Raw genomic sequence first — 21,781 nt, 5'->3', positions numbered from 1 at the left:
CCTCCAGTGATGTTACCACTCCTAATGGCAGTAATGGTACCAATGCTACTAGAAATGCTACTTCTGCGACCATTAACCATTGCAACCACCTCTACATACTAATTTTTCAATGACAGGATATCATTGTTAGTGCTTTATTTTTCCAAGTAAAATATTATAAAGATAATTGTGCAGCTGAACACATTCTAACATTTAGGATTGAAAGCACTTTAATTGTATAGCTTTCTCTTCATCATCATTAAATTTCAACTCAAACAGTATTGGCTTGTGTGCTTCTAATCTCTCTTCTTATGAAGTACTGGGCATTTTTCATTGTTTCTAACTTATTCACTGTTAATATGCATACAGTAATGTTCATTGAATGTTGAGAGAAAAGGTCTAATAAACTACTTGTTGCTATAGACATTAAAAAAAAAAGTAAGAGTAAAATGGGAAAAAGAAAATTTTTTCGTTTAAAATAAAAATAATTTTTATTGATAGTAAAATATTGTAAATATATGTGCCACTATCAGTGTGTGTTGCCATAGAAACTATTTCAACTGAACATATAGCAAAACTGTCAAAAAAGACCATGTGTCTTGGTTCCATAGAAACTGCGTGAGGTGAACATCTTTCAGGGGAAATGTAAATCGTCTGCAAGGAAATAAACTCCGGCTACACCATGCTGCTGCTACTACTGCTATTTTTGCTTCTTATACCAGTGCTGCTGCCATTGCTGCTGCCATTGCTCGTTCCACTATTGCTGGTGCTATTCCTGCCATTCATCCTGATGCTACCTCTACTACTGCTCCCACCACTGATGCTACCGTTCCTAATGATAGGACTGTTGCCAGCGCTGATGGGAATGCTACTACTGTGACTGTTTACTATTGCCACCACCTCTACGTAATTTGGTTTTATGTCTCATTGTGGTTTTCAAGAACAGAACGCCATCGTTAGTGCTGTATATTACCAAAGGAAATACAGATTAAAAAAATATCTATTAAAATTATTGTGCAGCTGAAATTTTTAACTGCTAGTGAGCATTTTTCCGAATATGTGTTTCCTTGCATAATAAGCACTGCTGTATTTCTACTGTATTTGGCTGGGGGGGAAAAATTTTTTTTCAGAGATCATCAAGTTGTTTCGAAAAATAGTGGACAGTCAGAGACAGCTGGCATAACTTGGAGTGGGATGCTGCCTCTTTGATATAAAGAATCTAAATGTTGGCAGTCCTGATTGGTGGGTGAGAGAAGGTAGAAGGATGGGCTTGTTATTTTTCTTTTCTCATTGCAAACAACATTCCCAGGTTGAGTGGAGAATCTCACTTGACTCCCACCTAGGCAATCAGTGTGGCGGGATGAAACTCAATTTTTCATAATTGTGGGAAACTTGAGTGGTTGCTGCAGTGAAATGGGGGTTCTTTATCTCCTCCCTCCCCCTTCCAAGAATTCTGTCGTTGCTCCATTAAGTCATTAACACAATTTCGCCCCTCGTCATTGTATTGACCTTGGGAATTCAACCTTATTATGTTTGGACCAGTTCAGATACTCATTGGTATAATTTCTCTGGTCACCCTGCACTGAATTGCTAATGAACAGTTCTGAACATACATGCCAATAGTGTCCAATAAATACATATAGTGACAGAAAATTAGAACCTTAAGCCTTGAGCATATTCAGATGAAATGTTTAGGTTTAAATATAAGCTAGAAACTCAAGAGAGTGCATAGAATACTGTAATTATTTTTTTTTTGCATTTGTTAAGCTGTAAAGGAAACATTTCATTTGGTTTCAAGTAAAGTATTTTATTAGTAACTTGCTTTCACACACCACCGCACATCAGTAAACTTGGGCACAATTTTTTTTTTTTTTATGTTCCTAATAGATTTGTTTATGTTAGTAGTTTTTTTACAATTAATTTTTATTCATATGTTAACACTTATTTTATAAGTTTTTAATTGATTTAAGGCTTGTGTTTGTTCTGTGTGGGTGACTTTTTGCTTTCACATGTTCTGTTTCCTCTTGCACTTTAACTTCCCTATTTTGCACGCTTTGTCAACTTTCAGATTTCTCCTCCCAAGCAGCGAGAACCAACGATGATTCTGAGGAAGATGTTGGTTAGTAGCACTGAACTGTCTGCCTAAAACAAATACTCTCTGGGTCAATTTTCAAACTTTTTACTTCAGGCTGGTGGTTTCATTACATATCGATTTGCTCATGTAACAGATGTACAGTAAAACTAATTCAGAGGTTTTCCTTCTTTGTGGAGGGGGGAAGAGAAGCCAAAATATGCCTTCTTGGACAAAACAGTTTTTATTTCAGATCAATTTTTTATCACTCATCATTGAAAATGTGTGTTCTCGAAGGCAGAAAACATGCATTTATTTTTTGAGATAAGATTTTATTGTTTTATTTTTAGTCTTAATTTCATTTTTAAATAAAGGATTTCAGTGTTATTATTTTTATTTTTATGAAAGTTGTTTTGCAACACTCCACCAAAATAATGGTAAATTTAAATGCTGCATTTTTACGATAAAATAATATTTAATAAATTAGTCTAAAACAGATACATTCAGAATAACAATAAATCAAATTAATTTTTCTGATCCATGCATTTTGGTACCACAATTGTTTGTCTGGAAATAACTACATTCCTTGAATTTCATACATTAAGAGATTAATTTTTTTATGATTTAAATTAAGATTTGGTTTGCTACTTAATTCCATGATATAACTTGCATTTCAATGTTATGAGATGTTTTTACATGCTTGTCGGAGTTACTGTGGTTTTATCGCAATTCACCATATAATGTCCCTAGACACTGATAATAGTTTATCAGATAAAGTCATTCTTTGAAATTCATTCTGTCTGAACACACAAGTTATTTTACAAAGAAATATCTTTGTTGCAGCCAATAGTTTTGGTCAACTACAGGCATTCCGCTAATTTGTGTACTATGCCTTAATGAGTAAACAATTATTAAGGAAGGCAAATAAAAACTGTTTAGTTTGTTTCCCCCCTTATGTTTGAATAACTTGTCATTTGAATAAACAAAAATAAGTGAACATTTTTCAAGATGGTTTTTTTTTTGCTCAGTAAATTTAAGATTTTCAGTCCCTGTAGAATATTTTTAATTGAGTTTTGCTTGAATCATGTAATATTGGCAGTCTTAAACTTTGTTTAATTTGATTGGTTTTTAGTTTTCTGCATGCATTACTGTACATATTTTTCTACAGCATAAAATTTGTGTTTTGCTTGATATTCATTATGCATTTGAGTAATAAACACAAAATTTGAATATAGCCTTAAATTACAGAAAAATTGGAGTAAGAAATATCTACGGAATTATAAATGGAAAGAGATGGGCAACACCTGAATGGACAAAAGTGTACTTTTTTCATGTGTATTGGTTTTTAAGTATCTGTGTAAACAATTACATCAGAAATCCAGAAAATTGGGAATATCTGCCGATAAAGGTACTAAAACAATTTAATTGTTAAATCACTAGTAGAGTGTATTCATCTCTAATGATGCTGTCAACAAGGTGTGAAGCCGAAATAATTTATAGCAGTGAGTACTCTTATGAATAGAGGCAAATCATAATTTGAAGCTTTAATCTAACTGGTGGGAAATTTATAATGAACACATTATGCAATTTCTCTTGTGTTACCTAAAAATGGTATTATGAAACCTTGTGGTGAAAAAAATATCCTTCATATTGACTGTAATGAACAAAGGTCCCACAGGATTTTCTATAGTGTATTCCAGCTAAACTGAACATTTTTGAATTCTCGCCAAGTGTATTTTCTTAACAGTCGAGTAAGGGATTATGATGTGAATCAATTTTTTTCTAGTACATTGCCATTTGAAGAGGTATAATAAATAACTGTTCCTCAGAATCAAACAAACCTAAGTACAACCGGGCAAATTTACAGGAGATTAAAAAAAATGCTCTTTTAATGATACTGTTTTTTCCATCAACCTCCATATGTGTGTGGCCAGTAGAAGGAACTTAAATGATTCATTATTTCCAAACAGGTAACTTTTTCCATCAGCCATAATTTTGTAACTTAAGTTTGTCCAACTCGACTAAAGATTTGGTTTCTTATAACTTCCTAAATGCTCTATACAATTTTTTGAATGAGTTATGATACTGTTTTTGATGGATAACAAACTTTCAAAACATTATCTAAAACAGGCCTCTATAAAATATCTGAAAATTTAGGAGCCAGGTATAAAGTCAAGGAGCCAGCAATTAAAAAAAAAAAAAAAAAAGCTTTCGTGAACAATAATTGTACCTTATGAATTCATTTGAACTCAAAAGTACTAAACAGTACCTTCATAGGAACATAGTACCTACAATATCAGTAATCATAGTTAACTAGTTTATATTTAAATACTGTCCTGGTTTCTTGGACCCTGTCCATTTCCGTACAACAAGATTTTGCAACAACAGAATTGGCCGATGTTTGCAGTGTAGGGACTTGGTATCTTGGCAGGAGTTAAGTCACCAGGAAGGAATAGTTAGGCGCCATGGGATCCGAGATCTGTAGAACCCCGATCGACGATAAAACAAATCTCGGAGTTACGGCAACAGGCAAGCTATTTTAGGTTGAGCGTTGTTACTGGTCACCGGCCACGAGACTGCGAGGAGCCGATTCCAAAATGTTCAGACTGACCGGTTGGTTTCCGCTGCGTCGCAGGTCTGGCGCCCCCGCAGGGCTTCCGGCAGATCCTGCAGAAGGAGGGTCCCGCGGGCTTCGCAAGGGCGGTGCGGTCCCACGAGGGCCTGCTCCTGATGGACACGACGTACCGCGACGCGCACCAGTCCCTGCTTGCCACCCGGGTCCGCAGCCACGACCTGCTGCTCATCTCCCCCTTCGTCGCCCACAACTTCAGCCAGCTGTTCGCCCTCGAGAACTGGGGAGGTGGGCGCCGTCCGCAATCTCCACTATCTCCACTAACTCCGCTCCTTCAGGACACCGTTTGGCTTGTGCAAACACATTTTTTAAAATTCAAACTGAACGTAAAATTATTCACATATTGAATATAATTGTGGAATCAGATTATAAACATACAGTGATCATGTTTTTCAAACTTTAACAGGAGTCGAAGAAAAATTGAGGCAAACAAACCTTAAAACGAAAATGAGGGAAATATACCACTAGATACACCTTGTATGGAACCATACAGGAAAATTAATAACCTGGCAGTGCATCATCTTAAACCAGTAAAATTTTAAATTTGTAAATCATTTTGTTGATCCAACTTTAATTTAGGTTAGTTTCAATAATCTTAATTATCAAAGATAATTGGTTTTATATTAAAAGCATGTATGTACTACCGTATTTACTCGCATATAGGTCGCTAAATTTTACCAGATTTGATGGGAAAAAAATGAAGTGCGACCTATATGTGAAGAAAAAATTTTAAAATTAAAAAAAAATTTTTTTTTTGCAATACAGTAGAATCCCTCTGATGCGTCCATTCCGTTTATACGACCATTTTTTGAGCAGAGAAAGTCGAAAATTTGAGTAAAATCGGCTGAAACACAAGTCTGTTACACTTTGTTGGGCGCTATGTGTTCACGTTTATCTTGGCGACAGCTGTACTGTAAGCAGGCAGGCATACAAAAGACGGCTAAAAATAGATACCACCCCTCTAGACTGTCCACGCGGCAGTGTCTAGCCGAGCTCGGCGCGTCCACTATCGCACGAAAAGTCACTGTGGTAGCTTCTGCGAGAGCATAAGAAACTCGTGCGGCCAGGCTGGCGGTAGCGGCGGCTTGACGTCATACGTGATGTGATGCTTACCTCTCCCATCCCCTGCTAATTCTTCAAGGCTCATCCCTCCCAGAGCCACAAACCATGTAAAAACACCCTCCCCCCCCTTTTCCAACTAACATTTCAACACATTCCCTCCCTTATTTCAACCTTCTGCGTGAGAAACTGTCAGCATCCTCCTCCCCTCCCACACCACGTGCGGCAAAAGCCAGGTTGTATAGTCCATTCTCGGTAAAATAAATATTTTTATGGGCTTATACGACTGTCCTTCACCGTTAATAAATACTTTATAAGTTTAAGTTATTATGATACAATTTGTTTATTAGTCACACAGTTTCTGCTGAAAAAAACACTAATACCTCGAATTTTATTGGCTAGAAAAATTTAGCAGGGCCGTAAATATATTTATTTTACTGCATAGTTACTTTTCCATCTAAATTCGAACGTGTTATTTTTTTCTTTTTTTTTTACGCTGTGAAGGGTCGTGGAAAAGATAATTGCTTGAGCTGTCAAAATAAACATCGCTGACGGCAAGGGCGGGAGCGCATCCTGTCGGTCTGTCGCTGTGATTATCTACTCCAAAAACATGTCACAGCATTTCAGGATAGCATTGTTCTTATATCTTTCGTTTATAGCCGAATGTTTTCTACCTGATCCATACAAGTTCCTTCGCCACGTTTTGAATGAAAATAACAACCAGCCGGCTAGCATAGCCGAACTCGCGTGACTTGAATTCACTTAGCGTGAGTATTTATCGGAACCCATAACAAAAACCGCTGTAGATATAAAAAATCATAACAGGTCTTTTTTATTCGTAATTAAATTTACTACAACTTTTATCCTGTGCATTTTTTCAATACAAAGCACTGTTTTCGAGTTATAGTCTACAATTAAGACATTTTAAGAAGTCAGGAATCTAACTTGACTTCAATTTTCTATATTTGGTTATTACAAGTACTTGTTGTTACAACAATTTATCACGCCATTATCAGCTCTCGTAGTAGCGGGGTTTTACAGTACCCGTTAACTCTTTCGTGCACGGCGCGCCGGCCGTTCGCGTCATTAAATTACCGGTGCGACCTATATGGGGGGAATCTTAAATACCAAGTTCAAGACCTCAAATTATGGGTGCGACCTATATGCGATGGCGACCTATATGCAAGTAAATACGGTATGTTGCAGAAAACGAATAGCTATTTCTGTTACATGTTGATGTTATTATGGTACATTTACACTGGACATTTTTTATGAAATAAATATCATTTGTCTGAGAAAAGTATCGGACAGATACCGTACACATTCAGATGATATACCTATGACTATGTCTCTGCGATAAGTGTCTTGAGACTTACTTTCCGGCAGATAGTTGTTAACCTGTTTATATTGGACACTGGAACAAGTGTCGGCTGCTAAAATAAAGCTAAGAAATAAAAATGGTGGGACTGATGAAATGCACGAAAATGAGGTTAAATAGCCATGAAATACAAAATAAGCAATGTTGCGAAAACAATCTTCAACGGTGTATTATACTGTTCAAATGGGCTAAATTTAAAAAAAAATCATTAAATTGAATGTAAAAACATGTTGGTATTTATTTTTATAAGTACTTTCAATCATGTATGTATTTTTATCACACATAAGTTATAATTGTATTGAGTTAACATTATATAAATTTAAAAAAAAAATGTTTCAAGTGCATAATTGCACCATTTTGAAACATCAGTATTATCAGTTCCTTGTTCCATTATATTTTTTTACTCACTTTTGAACTGATTTCACAGATTGTGTGTTGTCCTAGATATTTTTTGCATTGTCATATTTCTCTGCTCATTTTTTTCAAAGCATTGTGTTTCTCGTAGCTGTCCCTGTATTCTTTCCTTGCCAATGCACTTAAAAATGCTCACAAATTGTCCAACACTTATCTCAAAAGTTGAAAGCCCTTGAACTGAAGCCATAAATATCTGAGATAAAAGTATTGCCTTGAATATGTGTTAACACCAATTTGGATGCAATAAGTACCTATATGAGATGTTGGATGAATGTCAGACACTCAACATCAAAACGCATTTACTCTAGAAAATAAAAAGGTCTGGACACTTATCGCAGGTGTTCAAGTTTTCTCTGACACTAGGTCTCAGGTTGGTCAACGTTTACACTCAAGATACGAAAGAAGTGAAATATATATTTCAATACTCACATTTATATGCGACATTTAATGTCTGGCATTTTAGACTACCTAGTAATATGAAAGTGTTAGATGTTGTATGATATAAATGTCCATTGTAAATGGGTCTCCACACACTATTCATTAAAATTTTTTTTGTGAATGAGTGTCACTTCGTGTTTTTGTCTGTAGCAAATAATTGTATTAAAAATCAGAACTTCTGAATTCTCACAGACCTATAGCCATGATGTTAAAGTAGTCAAATCTCTCGAGTCTCATCGAAGTGATCCAGGTTCAAGTGGCAAATGTGGTGGATGTTTCTGAGAGCCAGTGGGTTATCTAGGGGTACTCCTGACCTCCACCCCGCACCCCTCTGTACATACAGATGCAGAAAATACCAAGCCCTAATTAATTACCTATTTTGAGATTGTATCAATATCATGAAATATAACCTCTGCAGGCAAGGTTGCACAAGGCCCAGAATAAAAAAAAAATATAAAAAATAAAATGTGGTACTGTGTGTCATTTCCTGTTTTGATTTAATGTTTGTTCATCGCAGCAGCTTGTAAACCTAATGTCGCAAATCAGTTTTGACTTCTATAAGTTAATTGATCATGAGAAGCATAAACAAATTTTTTTGCACAATTATTTTTTTTTTCAATACAAAATTTTGCAGTTTGTTTTAATCTACTGCCAGCTTTTAAGGAGCATATTAATATGAAAAACAAGTTGCTCATAAATACACAGCACAAACAAAGAAAAACTTCAAGAAATCTTTTCAATAGAAATATGGAACTGTGTGTGAGCTCAACACAGTAAAAATTTTTGTAAAATAACAAGCATTTAATAGTGTTTTTTGTTCCAGTTGAACATATTGGTTGTATGATGATGATTCCCTGTCAACAGGAGCGACATTCGATGTTGCACTGCGATTTCTCCACGAGTGCCCGTGGGAGCGCTTGGAAGACATGAGGAAACTGATACCAAACATTCCATTCCAGATGCTGCTGAGAGGGGCCAATGCAGTTGGCTACACCAACTATCCCGATAACGTTGTGTACAAGTAAGTCGTTCATCACCACAGCATATTTATGATACAAAATTGTGTGCTTTGGTACAATTTTTACTGTGTGATATTTAGCTTTGAATTTTTAATTTTAATTTTTTTTAATGAAACTCCATTGAAAACCAATTTTTTGTACATTATAATATGTAATATGACAGTTTGGTGTTTTTAATTTTTCTGGGTAGTCCGAAAATTAACTATACACTGTTCTTTATTCATTAAGTCTTATATTTACTTTGACTTCGTGCTCTGTAATTGTACCTTGTTAAAAATAATATTTGAGATTTTATATTGTGTAAAAAATGGGGAGCAGTGGCCTAATTGTATAATAAATTAAATTGTATTCTAAAATCAACAAACATTTTTGTTATGTGTTGTGAATTATCCTACAATGTTGCAGCTGACGGGTGTGTGCTTGCAGGTTCTGTGAACTGTCGGTGCAATGTGGGATGGACATATTCCGGGTGTTTGACTCGCTCAACTACCTGCCCAACCTCATTGTGGGCATGGAGGCGGCGGGCAAGGCAGGCGGTGTTGTCGAGGCGGCCATCTCGTACACCGGAGACGTGTCCGACCCCAGTCGCAAGAAGTACGACCTGAAATATTACCTGAACCTCTCCGATGAGCTCGTCAAGGCGGGCACACACATTCTGTGTATAAAGGTACATCATTTGTGGAGCTTGCAGAGAATTCAGGAAAGTTTGTGTTGTTTCAAATTTTTTCAATGTATATTAATCGAAAACTGTATTTGGAAGTTATACTGGTACTCGAAACTCAAAAAGACATACTTATTCAGGCATACTGTTTTTAGTTAAGCCATAATGTAATTTCTGTAGTAATGGATTATTGTTGTTTATCTTTGTTCTTGCATGTTTTAAATTATTTTATTGCAGCATTTCCTTATCTTATTTCATTCTTAAACATTGATGATTCACAAAAAACAGACTGGAATCTGTGGATTGTTTTATAACAGCTTTAGGATGACTGGTGTAGCAACCAGTGAATTAAACCCAAGCTCAAACTAAATTCATAATGAACAAAAGAAAGTTAATTACACTCCAAGCAAATGCTGGGATGGTGGCTTACAATAGGCCATAACCAATTCCTTTCCCAATATCTCTGGTTTTTTGTCATCTTAAGTGTTTTTATCTTTAATGATATAGCTGCCAACAAGATGCCATCTTTGAGTTTCCAGTTTTTCGTTTCAATTTAAAGTTTGAGATATTTATCCAAATTTTTCCTAGAACAAGTTTTAAATGATCAAATCATATCTTACCAAGCTTCTGTACCTTGCTACAATCAGACATTTGCTAACTGGATCCAGTCTGTGAATTTAGGGAGGAAATAACTTTCTATTACATTATTCCATATTATTTCTTCTCATATAGTTTAAACTTAATTTATTAGCACTTCAGTTATAATATCAAAATTTACTTTTATATATATCACCAATATTAAGTCCCAGGTTAGCATAAAAATTTTCTGGGCAAGGGCCCATGAACCCTCGTTTTACTCTAGGGGCTATTAAATATCCTCCACCCCAGGGTCTCCCTGGTAACAACCTTTTTCAAACAAAAAATTATGCCCCACAAAAGTAAATGGCTCAGGGCTCTGCAAAGGCTTGGGCCGCAATTGCCAACAAGTACCCAAAGCTTGGCCCTGTGACCTGTTAGGTGGAGCACAAAAAAATAAATATGAAAGCTGTATCAAGCTGTGGAGAAAATATTTAAAAATCCAATGAGCAGGTATTGGTCCTCCTTACGCCAAAGGCTAGGCTGGCAATGTACCGGCCACTGTTGTTGTTCTCCTCCAGGACATGGCAGGGTTGCTGAAGCCCCGCGCCGCGCGGCTGTTGATCGGCGCGCTCCGCGACAGGCACCCGGACGTGCCCATCCACGTCCACACGCACGACACGGCCGGCGCTGGCGTCGCCTCCATGCTGGCGTGCGCCGAGTCGGGCGCGGACGTGGTGGACGTGGCGGTGGACTCCATGTCGGGCATGACCTCCCAACCGAGCATGGGCGCCGTCGTGGCAGCCCTGCACGGGGACAAGCTGGACACAGGTAGTCCCACATAGAACACGAACGGGCAGAGACCCGAAGTATTCGGGGCTGTCCAAAGACCTGTAGGCTAGACTTAATGGTAGGCATTTGCAAGTATTTGGAAAATATTTATTTTCGTGAATTATTTGATATTCAATCCAAAATTTCAAATATAATTTTTTTTTTTGCTAATTGGTAGAGACCTGAAAAATTTGCTTCCGCGATAACGCGAATAATAACGTGAATTTAAGCATTTTCACATGTAAAATGCGAATTTCTGCACTTTTAATTGAAAACGCCTATTTACATATCATGCTTTTGGCACATTTTAAAGTAATTTTGTTAAATCCGTTTAAAAATTACCTATCAAAATAAAGATGTATCGTAATTAATTATACATATGTATATTTACAATGATTTTCCGTAAGTTCATTACTTTTCTAGATACTACTGTTATTTTGATTTCTTAGTTTAGTCACCATCTTCCTTTTATCAACGGTGTTGACTAGAGGTGGGTTGGGACAGCAATTTTCGGTATCAGTCCCAACCTGATACTGATACAGTAATGTACCTAGGTACAAGTCTCTGATACTTCTGTATCAGACGGTCCCAGGAGGCAACAAAGCACCGCGTACGCAGACCGTGCGACCGGAAGGAGAATCTGATACATTATTTATCACGCCTGGTAATTCTCAGTCTCTGATACTCTCATGCCCGCCTGATACAACCAGTATCAATCAGTTCAACATTCACTGCAGTTAGAGGTGGGTTGGGACAGCAATTTTCGGTATCAGTCCTAACCTGATACTGATACAGTAATGTACCTAGGTACAAGTCTCTGATACTTCTGTATCAGACGGTCCCAGGAGGCAACAAAGCTCCGCGTACGCAGACCGTGCGACCGGAAGGAGAATCTGATACATTATTTATCACGCCCGGTAATTCTCTACCTCTGATACTCTCATGCCCGCCTGATACAGCCAGTATCAATCAGTTCAACATTCACTGCAGTTCGTCCTGGCCGTGTATCACCATTTTGCGGGCTGTCATGCTTTGTAGTTAGTATCTTTATAGTGAAATAAGGAATGGATAAGTGCACGAAAAAGACTTCATTTGTGTGGAATTTTTTCACGGAAAATAATGAGTTTGCTAATTGTAATTTGTGTAAACAAAAATCGACTAATCTGAAGAAACATTTGAAACGTAAACATTGATATAGTATGCTCACTAATGTACCTATCTTTTTTTTTATTTTTTATTTTTGATAAAATCGTGAATTTTTAATGTATAAAAACACTAGTTACTAATTGTTTTCGATAAAAGAAAGTCCATATGTTTGATTACATCTGTTATTAGTGTCAACTGAGAATTTATTTGCATTTTCATAGCTGTTAGGTGCACAAATATAAATATTATATCTTGTATTAATGTACTTTTTAATATTAAAATTTCATTAGTTTTATTATTGAACGAGACGGTGCACGCACTGCGCACTGAGCGTACTTTGAAGTAGGACAATAAACAAAACGACTTGTAACCAAGGCTGCCACTCTGATATTCATGAAAAACCTAGATAACCTACAAAAAAAAACCCAGACACGTGGGTAAACAACCCAGATGCGTCTAAAATGCTATCGTTGAAAATGTTTGCGTACTAATTCAAAAATATAAACATAACTGGTTTTAATATAAAACAATTAATTACCTTACAAGACTGAAAACGGTTAAATACAACCAATACAAGAAAATTACACTGCAGCAAAATGGCTGTATAAGTAATTCTTGGACCAGTACATATCATAAAAAAACCTACAAATATATACATGACAAAACAAACACCATCACTGCATCCTTTAAACCGGTAATTGTTTTTATAAAACTGCATCATGTACGTTTGTCTTTATTCAGAGTCTGATTCTACAAGATTGGTTTGAAGGTTAATTGTTGCATTGGTTTTGTTTTCTGCAAGCCTCTTTGAAGAATGTGTCTAATTTAATATTCGACTTAGCTTCTTGAAAACTAGTTTTGTGTTTATATGTATTTTTGTGTGTGAAACACATAGACTTGTTTGCATTTATCAAACAGATATTGCAACAGATACAGTAGCTACTACCTTTATTATTGTTTTAGGTATAAAAATAATTAAAATTATAAAAAACCTAGAATTGTTGGAATTCATTATTTAAAAACCCAGAAACCCAAACACCATTGGAAAAACCCAGATCTGGGTGGAAAAACCCATGAGTGGCAGCCCTGCTTGTAACAATATCGCTTTGCGCCTCTCCTTCAAGGCTTCAACGCCTTCCCCTGCGCTTCCTCCCCTACATTCTTTCCCTTCTTTATCCCTTATTCGTCGTTCCTGCTCCCTCCCCTTTCACAAGCTCCGCCCAAGTGACCGTCATCTGCGATCGGGTACTGTATTCATTGGCCGTGGTGTTGTTCCAGCTGAATTCTGAACTGATACTAAAGTCTCTGATACTTTTCAAGTGTACTCGTTTGCCGATCCTGATACAGGCGCGTATCAGTGACAAAGTATCAGGTTGATACTTTTCGACCCACCTCTAGTGTTGACTTGTTGCAATATAAAAATAAAATTTGTCACGGGCTTGAAAAGTATTTATACATAATTATATAAATACAATGTTCAATTTCTTTCGTAAATTGTTCTCATATTCTTATAACATTGATTAAATTTACGTTTATAATTTTAACGGTGCCTTTACGTTTGGGTTGAAAATAAATTGGCTGGCTAAGAATGTTTGAGATTTTATGTTGGTCACTCTGTTTTGTTCGTTATTTTCATATAAACAATTTTCTTCTGACAAAAACTTTAATACGTAAATTACGTTGTAGTGTAATACGAACGACAATATTTACTGTTAAATACAGTAGAACCTCGATGATACGTTCCCGTTTCATACATTTTCCCGTGTCATACGCCGATTAATTTTGGTCCCGCCGAAAGTTCTATATTTACAATGGTTTACTTTCCCGGAACATACACTTATAAAATCTTTAATTTCCCGTTTCATACGTTTTTACAAAGCGGAAAAGTCCTAAAATTCACAAATTTTTTTGTTATATTCCTCCTGATAAACTACGTTTTAATGCTTTTATTTTGAAAAACGTTCATTGTTTACCTTTGCAAACGTAAGAAAATAACTTTATCGCACCATAGATATGGATAGTATCGGGAAGACTGTGCACTTCGCTATTAGCATCTATGACCAGCACCAAGCGAGACTAGTGGCGCGAATGATTATGAAAATGGTGCACGCGATTTACCAAGGCACGGATCTCATATTTTGTGCATTCATTAATCTTTGAACTGAATATACTTGTTTGTTATTGTTTTCTTACGATCGGATTGTTTTATATTTTACGTTTCTCAAGTTAAAATTTTATTGAAAATTGTTCTGTTGCATAAAGTTGTTTGTAAAATGAAACAAACCAGCAAAAATTTCTGTTTTTCTTTTTACAATAGCCTAATTTTTTTATTTCTAATTTAGGCTTGGTGACTTTTCCCCTCTCCAAGAAAGGACTGCTTTACTTGATTATGGACTGTATTTTACATTTCTGGTAGTTTTATTATATTTATATATAATGATGAATTCATATCTTTCATTAATATGATGAAATTATTTACACATTATGTATTTAAGTTTAATCTGACATTGGGCTGGTATGCTAGATTGAAAATTTTTTTTATTATTGCCATTCCCTTTTCATACACTTTCCCGCATCATACACCATTTTTGTGCCCTCCGTTGAAAAGTGTATGACAGGGGTTCTACTGTAATTATTGAAATTAATTTTTAAACTTTCCTATACCCATATTTTAAAGACGAAAGAGACATGCAACAAGTATGGAACTTCAATCGTAACCTCAAAATATGAAATCCTACTAAGCTGTAAACAAGTTTGCCGCGAAAACCAATCATTTTATCATCAACGAGTAACGTAGCTAGTTTGATTATATGAGGTGTTTGTTTTCGTTGTGGTTTTCTGGATTTTGGGCATTGCTTTAAAATAATTGTACAGTTAATGTTAAATTAAGTATAAAGTTACCCATATTTTGTTTGAAATGCCTAAGCCTCCCGTAAATGCTTATATACGGGCGGAAGAATTCAAACGTGAAGGTTTCTACTAGGGATGGGTCGATTCGATTCTCCGATTCCTCGATACCACCAATTATTAAAAAATTTGGGTACTCAGTATCGGGTACTAAAAAAGGGAAAGGTAGGTTAGGTATCGGTTAGTTATGTAAATACAGTAGTAATAAATTTTCGTCTGAGCTTTTCTTACATATATTAATACATCTTACCTGCCGTATGCGCATCAAATTCCTAATAATGCTCATTATTATTAAATAATAATTTTATACAAATAAAAATAAAAAATAAAATGTTACGGGCATGTTTAACCTCTAATTAAAACTCCACGATCGAAGAACATTATTCCTCACTCATGTATTAGATGTAAATAAATTGTAAAAAGACTAATTAATTTTATTTACAGTTAAGAAAAGTCCATTGTTTTTTGTGAAGAAAGTGACGGTTATGAAACGAGATCACATCACGTGTCGTCACCATTTTAGTTGTGATCCATTCAAGGATGATGGCCTCCACAATATCTCTGGTGGCTATAAAACATAAAGTCAAATCGAAACGTATCGATTCGTTGCGTATGGGACAAATTGTATAATGAAAGCAATAGTGATGGGTCGAATCCCATTTTTCCCGAATCCGAATCTTGAATTCGAATCCCAAACAGTACATCGAATCCACCCCTTGAATCCGAATCCAGATCTCAAGGGTTAATTATAAAATAATTTATAAGTTAAGAGAAAAAATCAAACATTATGCAAGGTCAGCAAGGTCAGCACAATCTTATCTTTCTCTCTTCGGCTGTTGTAAATGACCGTGAACTAATATGGCTAGGCAGTGCTGTATTTTTTTAAGCCGAGACACGAATTCGAAGACGGCCGGCCCTTACAGTGAACGGATTATCCGGGTTTATTTACTTTTTTACAGGATTTCAATTATCCGGGCATCGGCGGGTCCCAATTAACATGAATAATGGGGAGTTTACTATTTTTTATCCTTCTGCTGCCAAGGCGCAGTAAGCCTCGGGAGATGTTACGTCACAATACCTTGTCCTTAACCCAGCTACACCCCGGTGTCTGAGAAGCTTGACAAGACCTTCCGGGCTTTTAATCGCTAGTCCATGAAATTCGGTAATCCGTGATTATCTCGGTCCCGACCATCACGTATTAACGAGGTTCTACTGTACCTCAATAGGATGTGTTCCAAGGAAAACGTAAATAGGCCAAGTAAATGTAAGTAGTATTTAATTTTTTCAAGTACTACATTTACATCAATATTTTTCCTCGAATCCAGAATCTTTTCCCTCGAATTTCAAATCTTTCGAATACATACTAGAGATTCGGTGGGATTCGAGGATTCGAGGATTCGACCGGCCCATCCCTAGAAAGCAACATTCGATTTTACAGAATTCTCTGGCCATACCGCCAACAGAGGATGGTGTTTATTACTTGCAAAGGAAAACAGCAATTCACCGTCGTGCTATTGAGGTTACTATGAATTGTTTCACATATGCTATTTATTTGGCACAAATATTGTTTTGCTGAAACTATTTTCAAGTGTTTTGCTAGTTTGTTAGTAAAACAAATGTTCGCCGACTGTCGTTTCAAATTACCGTACGTGGCGAATGGTCTGATATTGTATCAACATGTCTAAAGTTTGGGAACATTTTCGCATCAATAGTGAAAATGTCAAATATGCAATTTGTAATAATTGCAGTGCACAAATTTCACGGGGCGGTACTTCCAAATCTACAACTATCTTAATGAAGCATTTGAAATCCCAGCACACATTACTACCAAAAAAAACTGCACTGTCACTAACCAAGTCAAAAGGTACCCCAGAAAAAAGTAATGCTACCTTTGAACCCATTTTGAACAAAGATATGTTATCAGCATTATCGCCTGTTAGAGAACCCTGTCTAAATATTGTACCTTTTTCTGCACAGCCCAGTACTAGTAGACAAAAGCATGTGACCTGCCAACCAACACTGGCACATTTCTTGTTATTTCTTTTTATTCAACTTTAAATTATTCCTCTGGTGCATGTTATACAACATGAGTTACAAAAACCTGCACCATAAGGATCTGGTCTACAAGGCCTAAAAAATGATCTTCTGGCTTCACTGGTGTTTCATAACCATAACTGTATAATAAACTTATTCGTAGTGTAGCATACAGGTTTAGTTACTCTGTTTAGACTTGCAGTGAAGTATCAATAATCAATATGTACAAGTGTCATTTTTAACAGTCTTCAGAGAAAGTCTATTCAGTAGAAGTGACACGAAAATTATTTTGTCACTCCTTGAACAAGCAAGGATGCTTTTTTTTTTGAGCAAAGAACTTGAAGAAATATAATGTGCATAACTGCATAACCATTATAGTGCAATTTTTTTTATGTTTATTGTTTATGTATGGCAAGTCTCTTTAACGGTTTTGCATACAGGATTTATTTGTGGAAGATGCTGAACATTTAATCCTAAGCTTATAATTATCATTTATGCACGTTATTATCATTATGTAATGCATTCAATTCTTAAGTAGTTTTAATTATGTGACCAGAATTACCAGGAATCTAAAACTGGAATGACTTGGAATCGAGAATCAAAATTTAGGAATCGGTACCGGTATCGGAATCGATAAAAATGTGTACTCAACACATCCCTAGTTTCTACCCTACTGACCCAAAAATGTTAATGTGCAGACAATGCAACTGCGCAGTTACATATGAAAAAAAGACATGAACAGCATAAGTTAGTGGGGTCGTTACCACAACGCCGAATGTCAAAATTGACCACAACGCCGACAGCTAGAAAACTGCTGTGTACCACAACGCTTAAATAACAACTGGATGAATTTGTGTGTGTTTCTTAAATGCACGTTGTAACCCTTCTTCCTCCTTAATTGGAAGAGGGGTTGCGTCCCCGACTCACTCTGGGCGCGAAGGGAAAAAATAAATATTAAAACCAGGCATAAAAAGCTAAACAATATAAATTTCCCACACCACTGCCCAGGGGTCAGGCCAAAAAAATTCAAAGGATATAATAGCAGAGTAACCATTAAACAAACAAGAGGCAAGACTTTGGACGTATGTTATTAAAAAATAGAAATTTGCAAAAATAATTTTTACTATACATAACCATACAAGCTTAGTTACAAAAGCTGACGTTAATAATGGCAGCATCTTATCCCCATTTGCGATACTAACAATAACCTTTAAAAAATCGTAAAAATATAAATACTGATAACAAGTATAAAAATATATAAGGGCGTGAGGCGTGGCCACTATAAAATATCAAAATTTACTGACTGCCCTAATACCAAAAATCAAACAAGACAATCAATATAAATATATAAAAAAACTACAAAAATAATACTGAAGTACAAACAAATTATTTAAATAAAGTTCTTAAACTCTCAATCAACGGTTTAGTCTTTCTTCAGATGTTCGTTGCTAAAGACTTGCCAAAAAACAAACAAAGTTAATATCCTAGGCGTGCGCTGGCTTCCTGACCTTCCTCACCAACTCCAGAGTCTAATGCCACGCCGGGCCATAGGTACGAATTCACAAAGGCGTGAACGATGACCAAAAAAAAATTATCTTATTTTTAAGGGAAATGTAGCAAAAACTCTTCACGTAACATAACCATGTTACCACAGAAGTATTTATCATCAGCTTCAAACAAAGTCTTACTTCTTTATTAACTTGCCAATGATTTTATAAAAACGTAGAATGGCCGCACCAACCAACATCAGGCTGCGCATGTAGTCCAATACCGATCGCATACATTTAATAATACTGCACAAGCTGATATATTAGCCAAATGCCAACTTTACGTATGCAAATTCCGATGACAAAGTCTCAAAAACAAATTGCAAAATGTTCGTTTCTTCCAAACTTATACTTTTATTGCAACTACAGGCAAACGGGCGACCTTATTAAAAAATCCCACACTGGAACAACGTGTGAAACAAATGGGCCTCTTCACCAAACAGGCTAATAAAAGTTCCGTCCAAATAAAATTTAGTATGGGAAAATACACAGTTCACTAGGTTTGCCAAAAACCAGTGCAGCACCACGAGGGTAAAAATCAAAATCGCGGCCTCTCTTTACCTTGATTACTTCTGTATCACAGGGCAATCCATTGCCCTGTCGCCCAGCGTGGAGCCTCCATCCCAATACTCTTCGTCGCCCGTTGCCGTCCGGCACACCAGTCCGCACCGTCACATCCCTCTGTCCTCCACGGTCGCTCGGCACCCACTCACCGGCCCAGCTGATTTTTTTCTTCCCGGCAAACCGAATGTCTGACGTCATCAGCCAACCGCCGGGCGCTCACCAAGTGGTATTTACGTGAAACACAATCGATATTCTTAAACTCATAATCGATAGCTACCAAACTGCGTATAACTAATTAACAGAAACAAATATAATTAAAAAAATTTACAGATAAATTAACATTAATTAAAAAAGGCGTAAAAATACGTGAAATAAAAACCATATAAAACTAGAGACCAGCAACAAAAATAAATTACAAGTAAAAATGTGGCCCTGCCGGCCACAACCTCCGCCTAGAACAAAAAAAATTTAAACAGCAACCTTAAAAAAACTAAAACGTCAAAAAAACAAAACCTGGACTTGGAGAAAAAGCATTCACAAAAACTTCTAATCCAACAAACCAGCCCAAACTCAAACAAACAAACCAGCAACAAGGAATACTTGCCTCCAAAGCCCCAGCCAAAATTTCAACGCTAAAAAAAAACAAGAGAAGGATTTTCCAACAAGTAACGGAAAAGACAAACTAAACCCACAAACCTAACAAACAGGACCTAAGTAAGCCAAAACAAACAAACAAGCTCCAAAGTCAAATCCGAAACGTATTAGACAAAACCTTCTCTCTCAAAATTATCAATAACTAAAGAACAAAAAAAAAATAAAACACCAAGTCTGACAACCCGGAGGTTGCAAACTAAAGCAAAGAACTATAAAAACTATAACCTCACAGGAAATATATCAAAACCATCACTGGTAATCTAAATGACCACTATAATTCCTGGTGCTGATCCTGCTCCCGCTTCTTTTTAAAGCAAAATTTTTCTGAATGACCGTTTTTGCCACAAAAACCACAAACAAATTTATTTACCTCCGAAACCGAGCAATCCTTAGCAAACTGCCCTACCTTATTACACTTAAAACAAGTCTCATCAATTTTTTCATTACCCGGCGTTTTAAAACAAACCATTTTAAAATTCATTTTACCTTTACCCTTATCGAATTCACATTTAGCGTAAAAAATATTATCTACCTGGATAGCCCAAGTGTTGAGTTCCTCCACACTATTAGGTCTGCCAATAAATGCGCATTCGTGTCTGATGGCAGGATTTAGATTTTCCAAAATAATAGCTACAAAACGGTGATCATCTAACTGCAGACCAAATACATTAACGTGATTTCTAATATCCTGTATAAATTCTAAGGTGCTTTCATTTTCCCGTTGAAAACGGAAAATCAATTCCTTAATTAGATCGTCCTTCACCCTCTTAGGGCACAAATATTCCCACAAATTCTCTTTCACTACCGACCATCCAACAGACTTATTTATACCTGACGTAATCACATCTCTAGCGATCCCGCTACATTTAGTCGAAATACACCTTAACAATTCTTGCTCATTTTGTAAACAACAATTAGTTTTCAAACTATCTACCCCCAAGCAAAACTTTATTAAATCTCTTGGCCCACCGGAGCATAAAGATGGCAACCTATCCAGTTCCTTAAAAAGCAATTTACTTTGCATAGCAGTATTCAATGAATTTACTTGGCTGATCTCCGAATTCTCCACATTTTCCTCAACAGGTTTTTTCCTCCCTTCTTTAATGTGGGTACTTAATTTCCTGCGTAAGGTATCAATGTCATCCTCCAGACCACTCTCTACTCCCGCTGCTTGCAAATTAGCGTAAACCTGTTCTTTGGGAAGTTTATAAATCCAAGAAACTGCCATTATTAAAAAAATCAAAAAAGTCAGCAAAATCGCAAAAGTCCAAAGTCTCTGCCCAGCAGAGTGGCGCAGGTTGTAACCCTTCTTCCTCCTTAATTGGAAGAGGGGTTGCGTCCCCGACTCACTCTGGGCGCGAAGGGAAAAAATAAATATTAAAACCAGGCATAAAAAGCTAAACAATATAAATTTCCCACACCACTGCCCAGGGGTCAGGCCAAAAAAATTCAAAGGATATAATAGCAGAGTAACCATTAAACAAACAAGAGGCAAGACTTTGGACGTATGTTATTAAAAAATAGAAATTTGCAAAAATAATTTTTACTATACATAACCATACAAGCTTAGTTACAAAAGCTGACGTTAATAATGGCAGCATCTTATCCCCATTTGCGATACTAACAATAACCTTTAAAAAATCGTAAAAATATAAATACTGATAACAAGTATAAAAATATATAAGGGCGTGAGGCGTGGCCACTATAAAATATCAAAATTTACTGACTGGCCTAATACCAAAAATCAAACAAGACAATCAATATAAATATATAAAAAAACTACAAAAATAATACTGAAGTACAAACAAATTATTTAAATAAAGTTCTTAAACTCTCAATCAACGGTTTAGTCTTTCTTCAGATGTTCGTTG

At 36.2% G+C, this 21,781-nt stretch overlaps 1 protein-coding gene across 2 annotated transcripts in view; it reads left to right on the top strand.

The window, feature by feature from the left end:
* The window catches only part of LOC134528254 (pyruvate carboxylase, mitochondrial), a 113,000-nt gene that overhangs the window by 68,126 nt on the left and 23,093 nt on the right, over nt 1-21,781 (top strand). Inside the window, exons 11-15 of one of the 2 annotated variants that reach the window (XM_063361710.1) lie at nt 2,048-2,098; nt 4,686-4,910; nt 8,836-8,992; nt 9,417-9,657; nt 10,809-11,058. In XM_063361710.1, the coding sequence (XP_063217780.1) occupies nt 2,048-2,098; nt 4,686-4,910; nt 8,836-8,992; nt 9,417-9,657; nt 10,809-11,058 (924 nt within the window). The remainder of the gene's footprint in view (nt 1-2,047; nt 2,099-4,685; nt 4,911-8,835; nt 8,993-9,416; nt 9,658-10,808; nt 11,059-21,781) is intronic. The other variant, XM_063361711.1, reaches the window with a different exon arrangement.

This window comes from Bacillus rossius, chromosome 1, assembly GCF_032445375.1.
Source record: "Bacillus rossius redtenbacheri isolate Brsri chromosome 1, Brsri_v3, whole genome shotgun sequence".
Lineage (NCBI taxonomy): Eukaryota > Metazoa > Arthropoda > Insecta > Phasmatodea > Bacillidae > Bacillus > Bacillus rossius.
The sequence above is the reverse complement of the archived record's forward strand: the minus strand, read 5'-3'. Positions and strand labels throughout refer to the sequence as shown.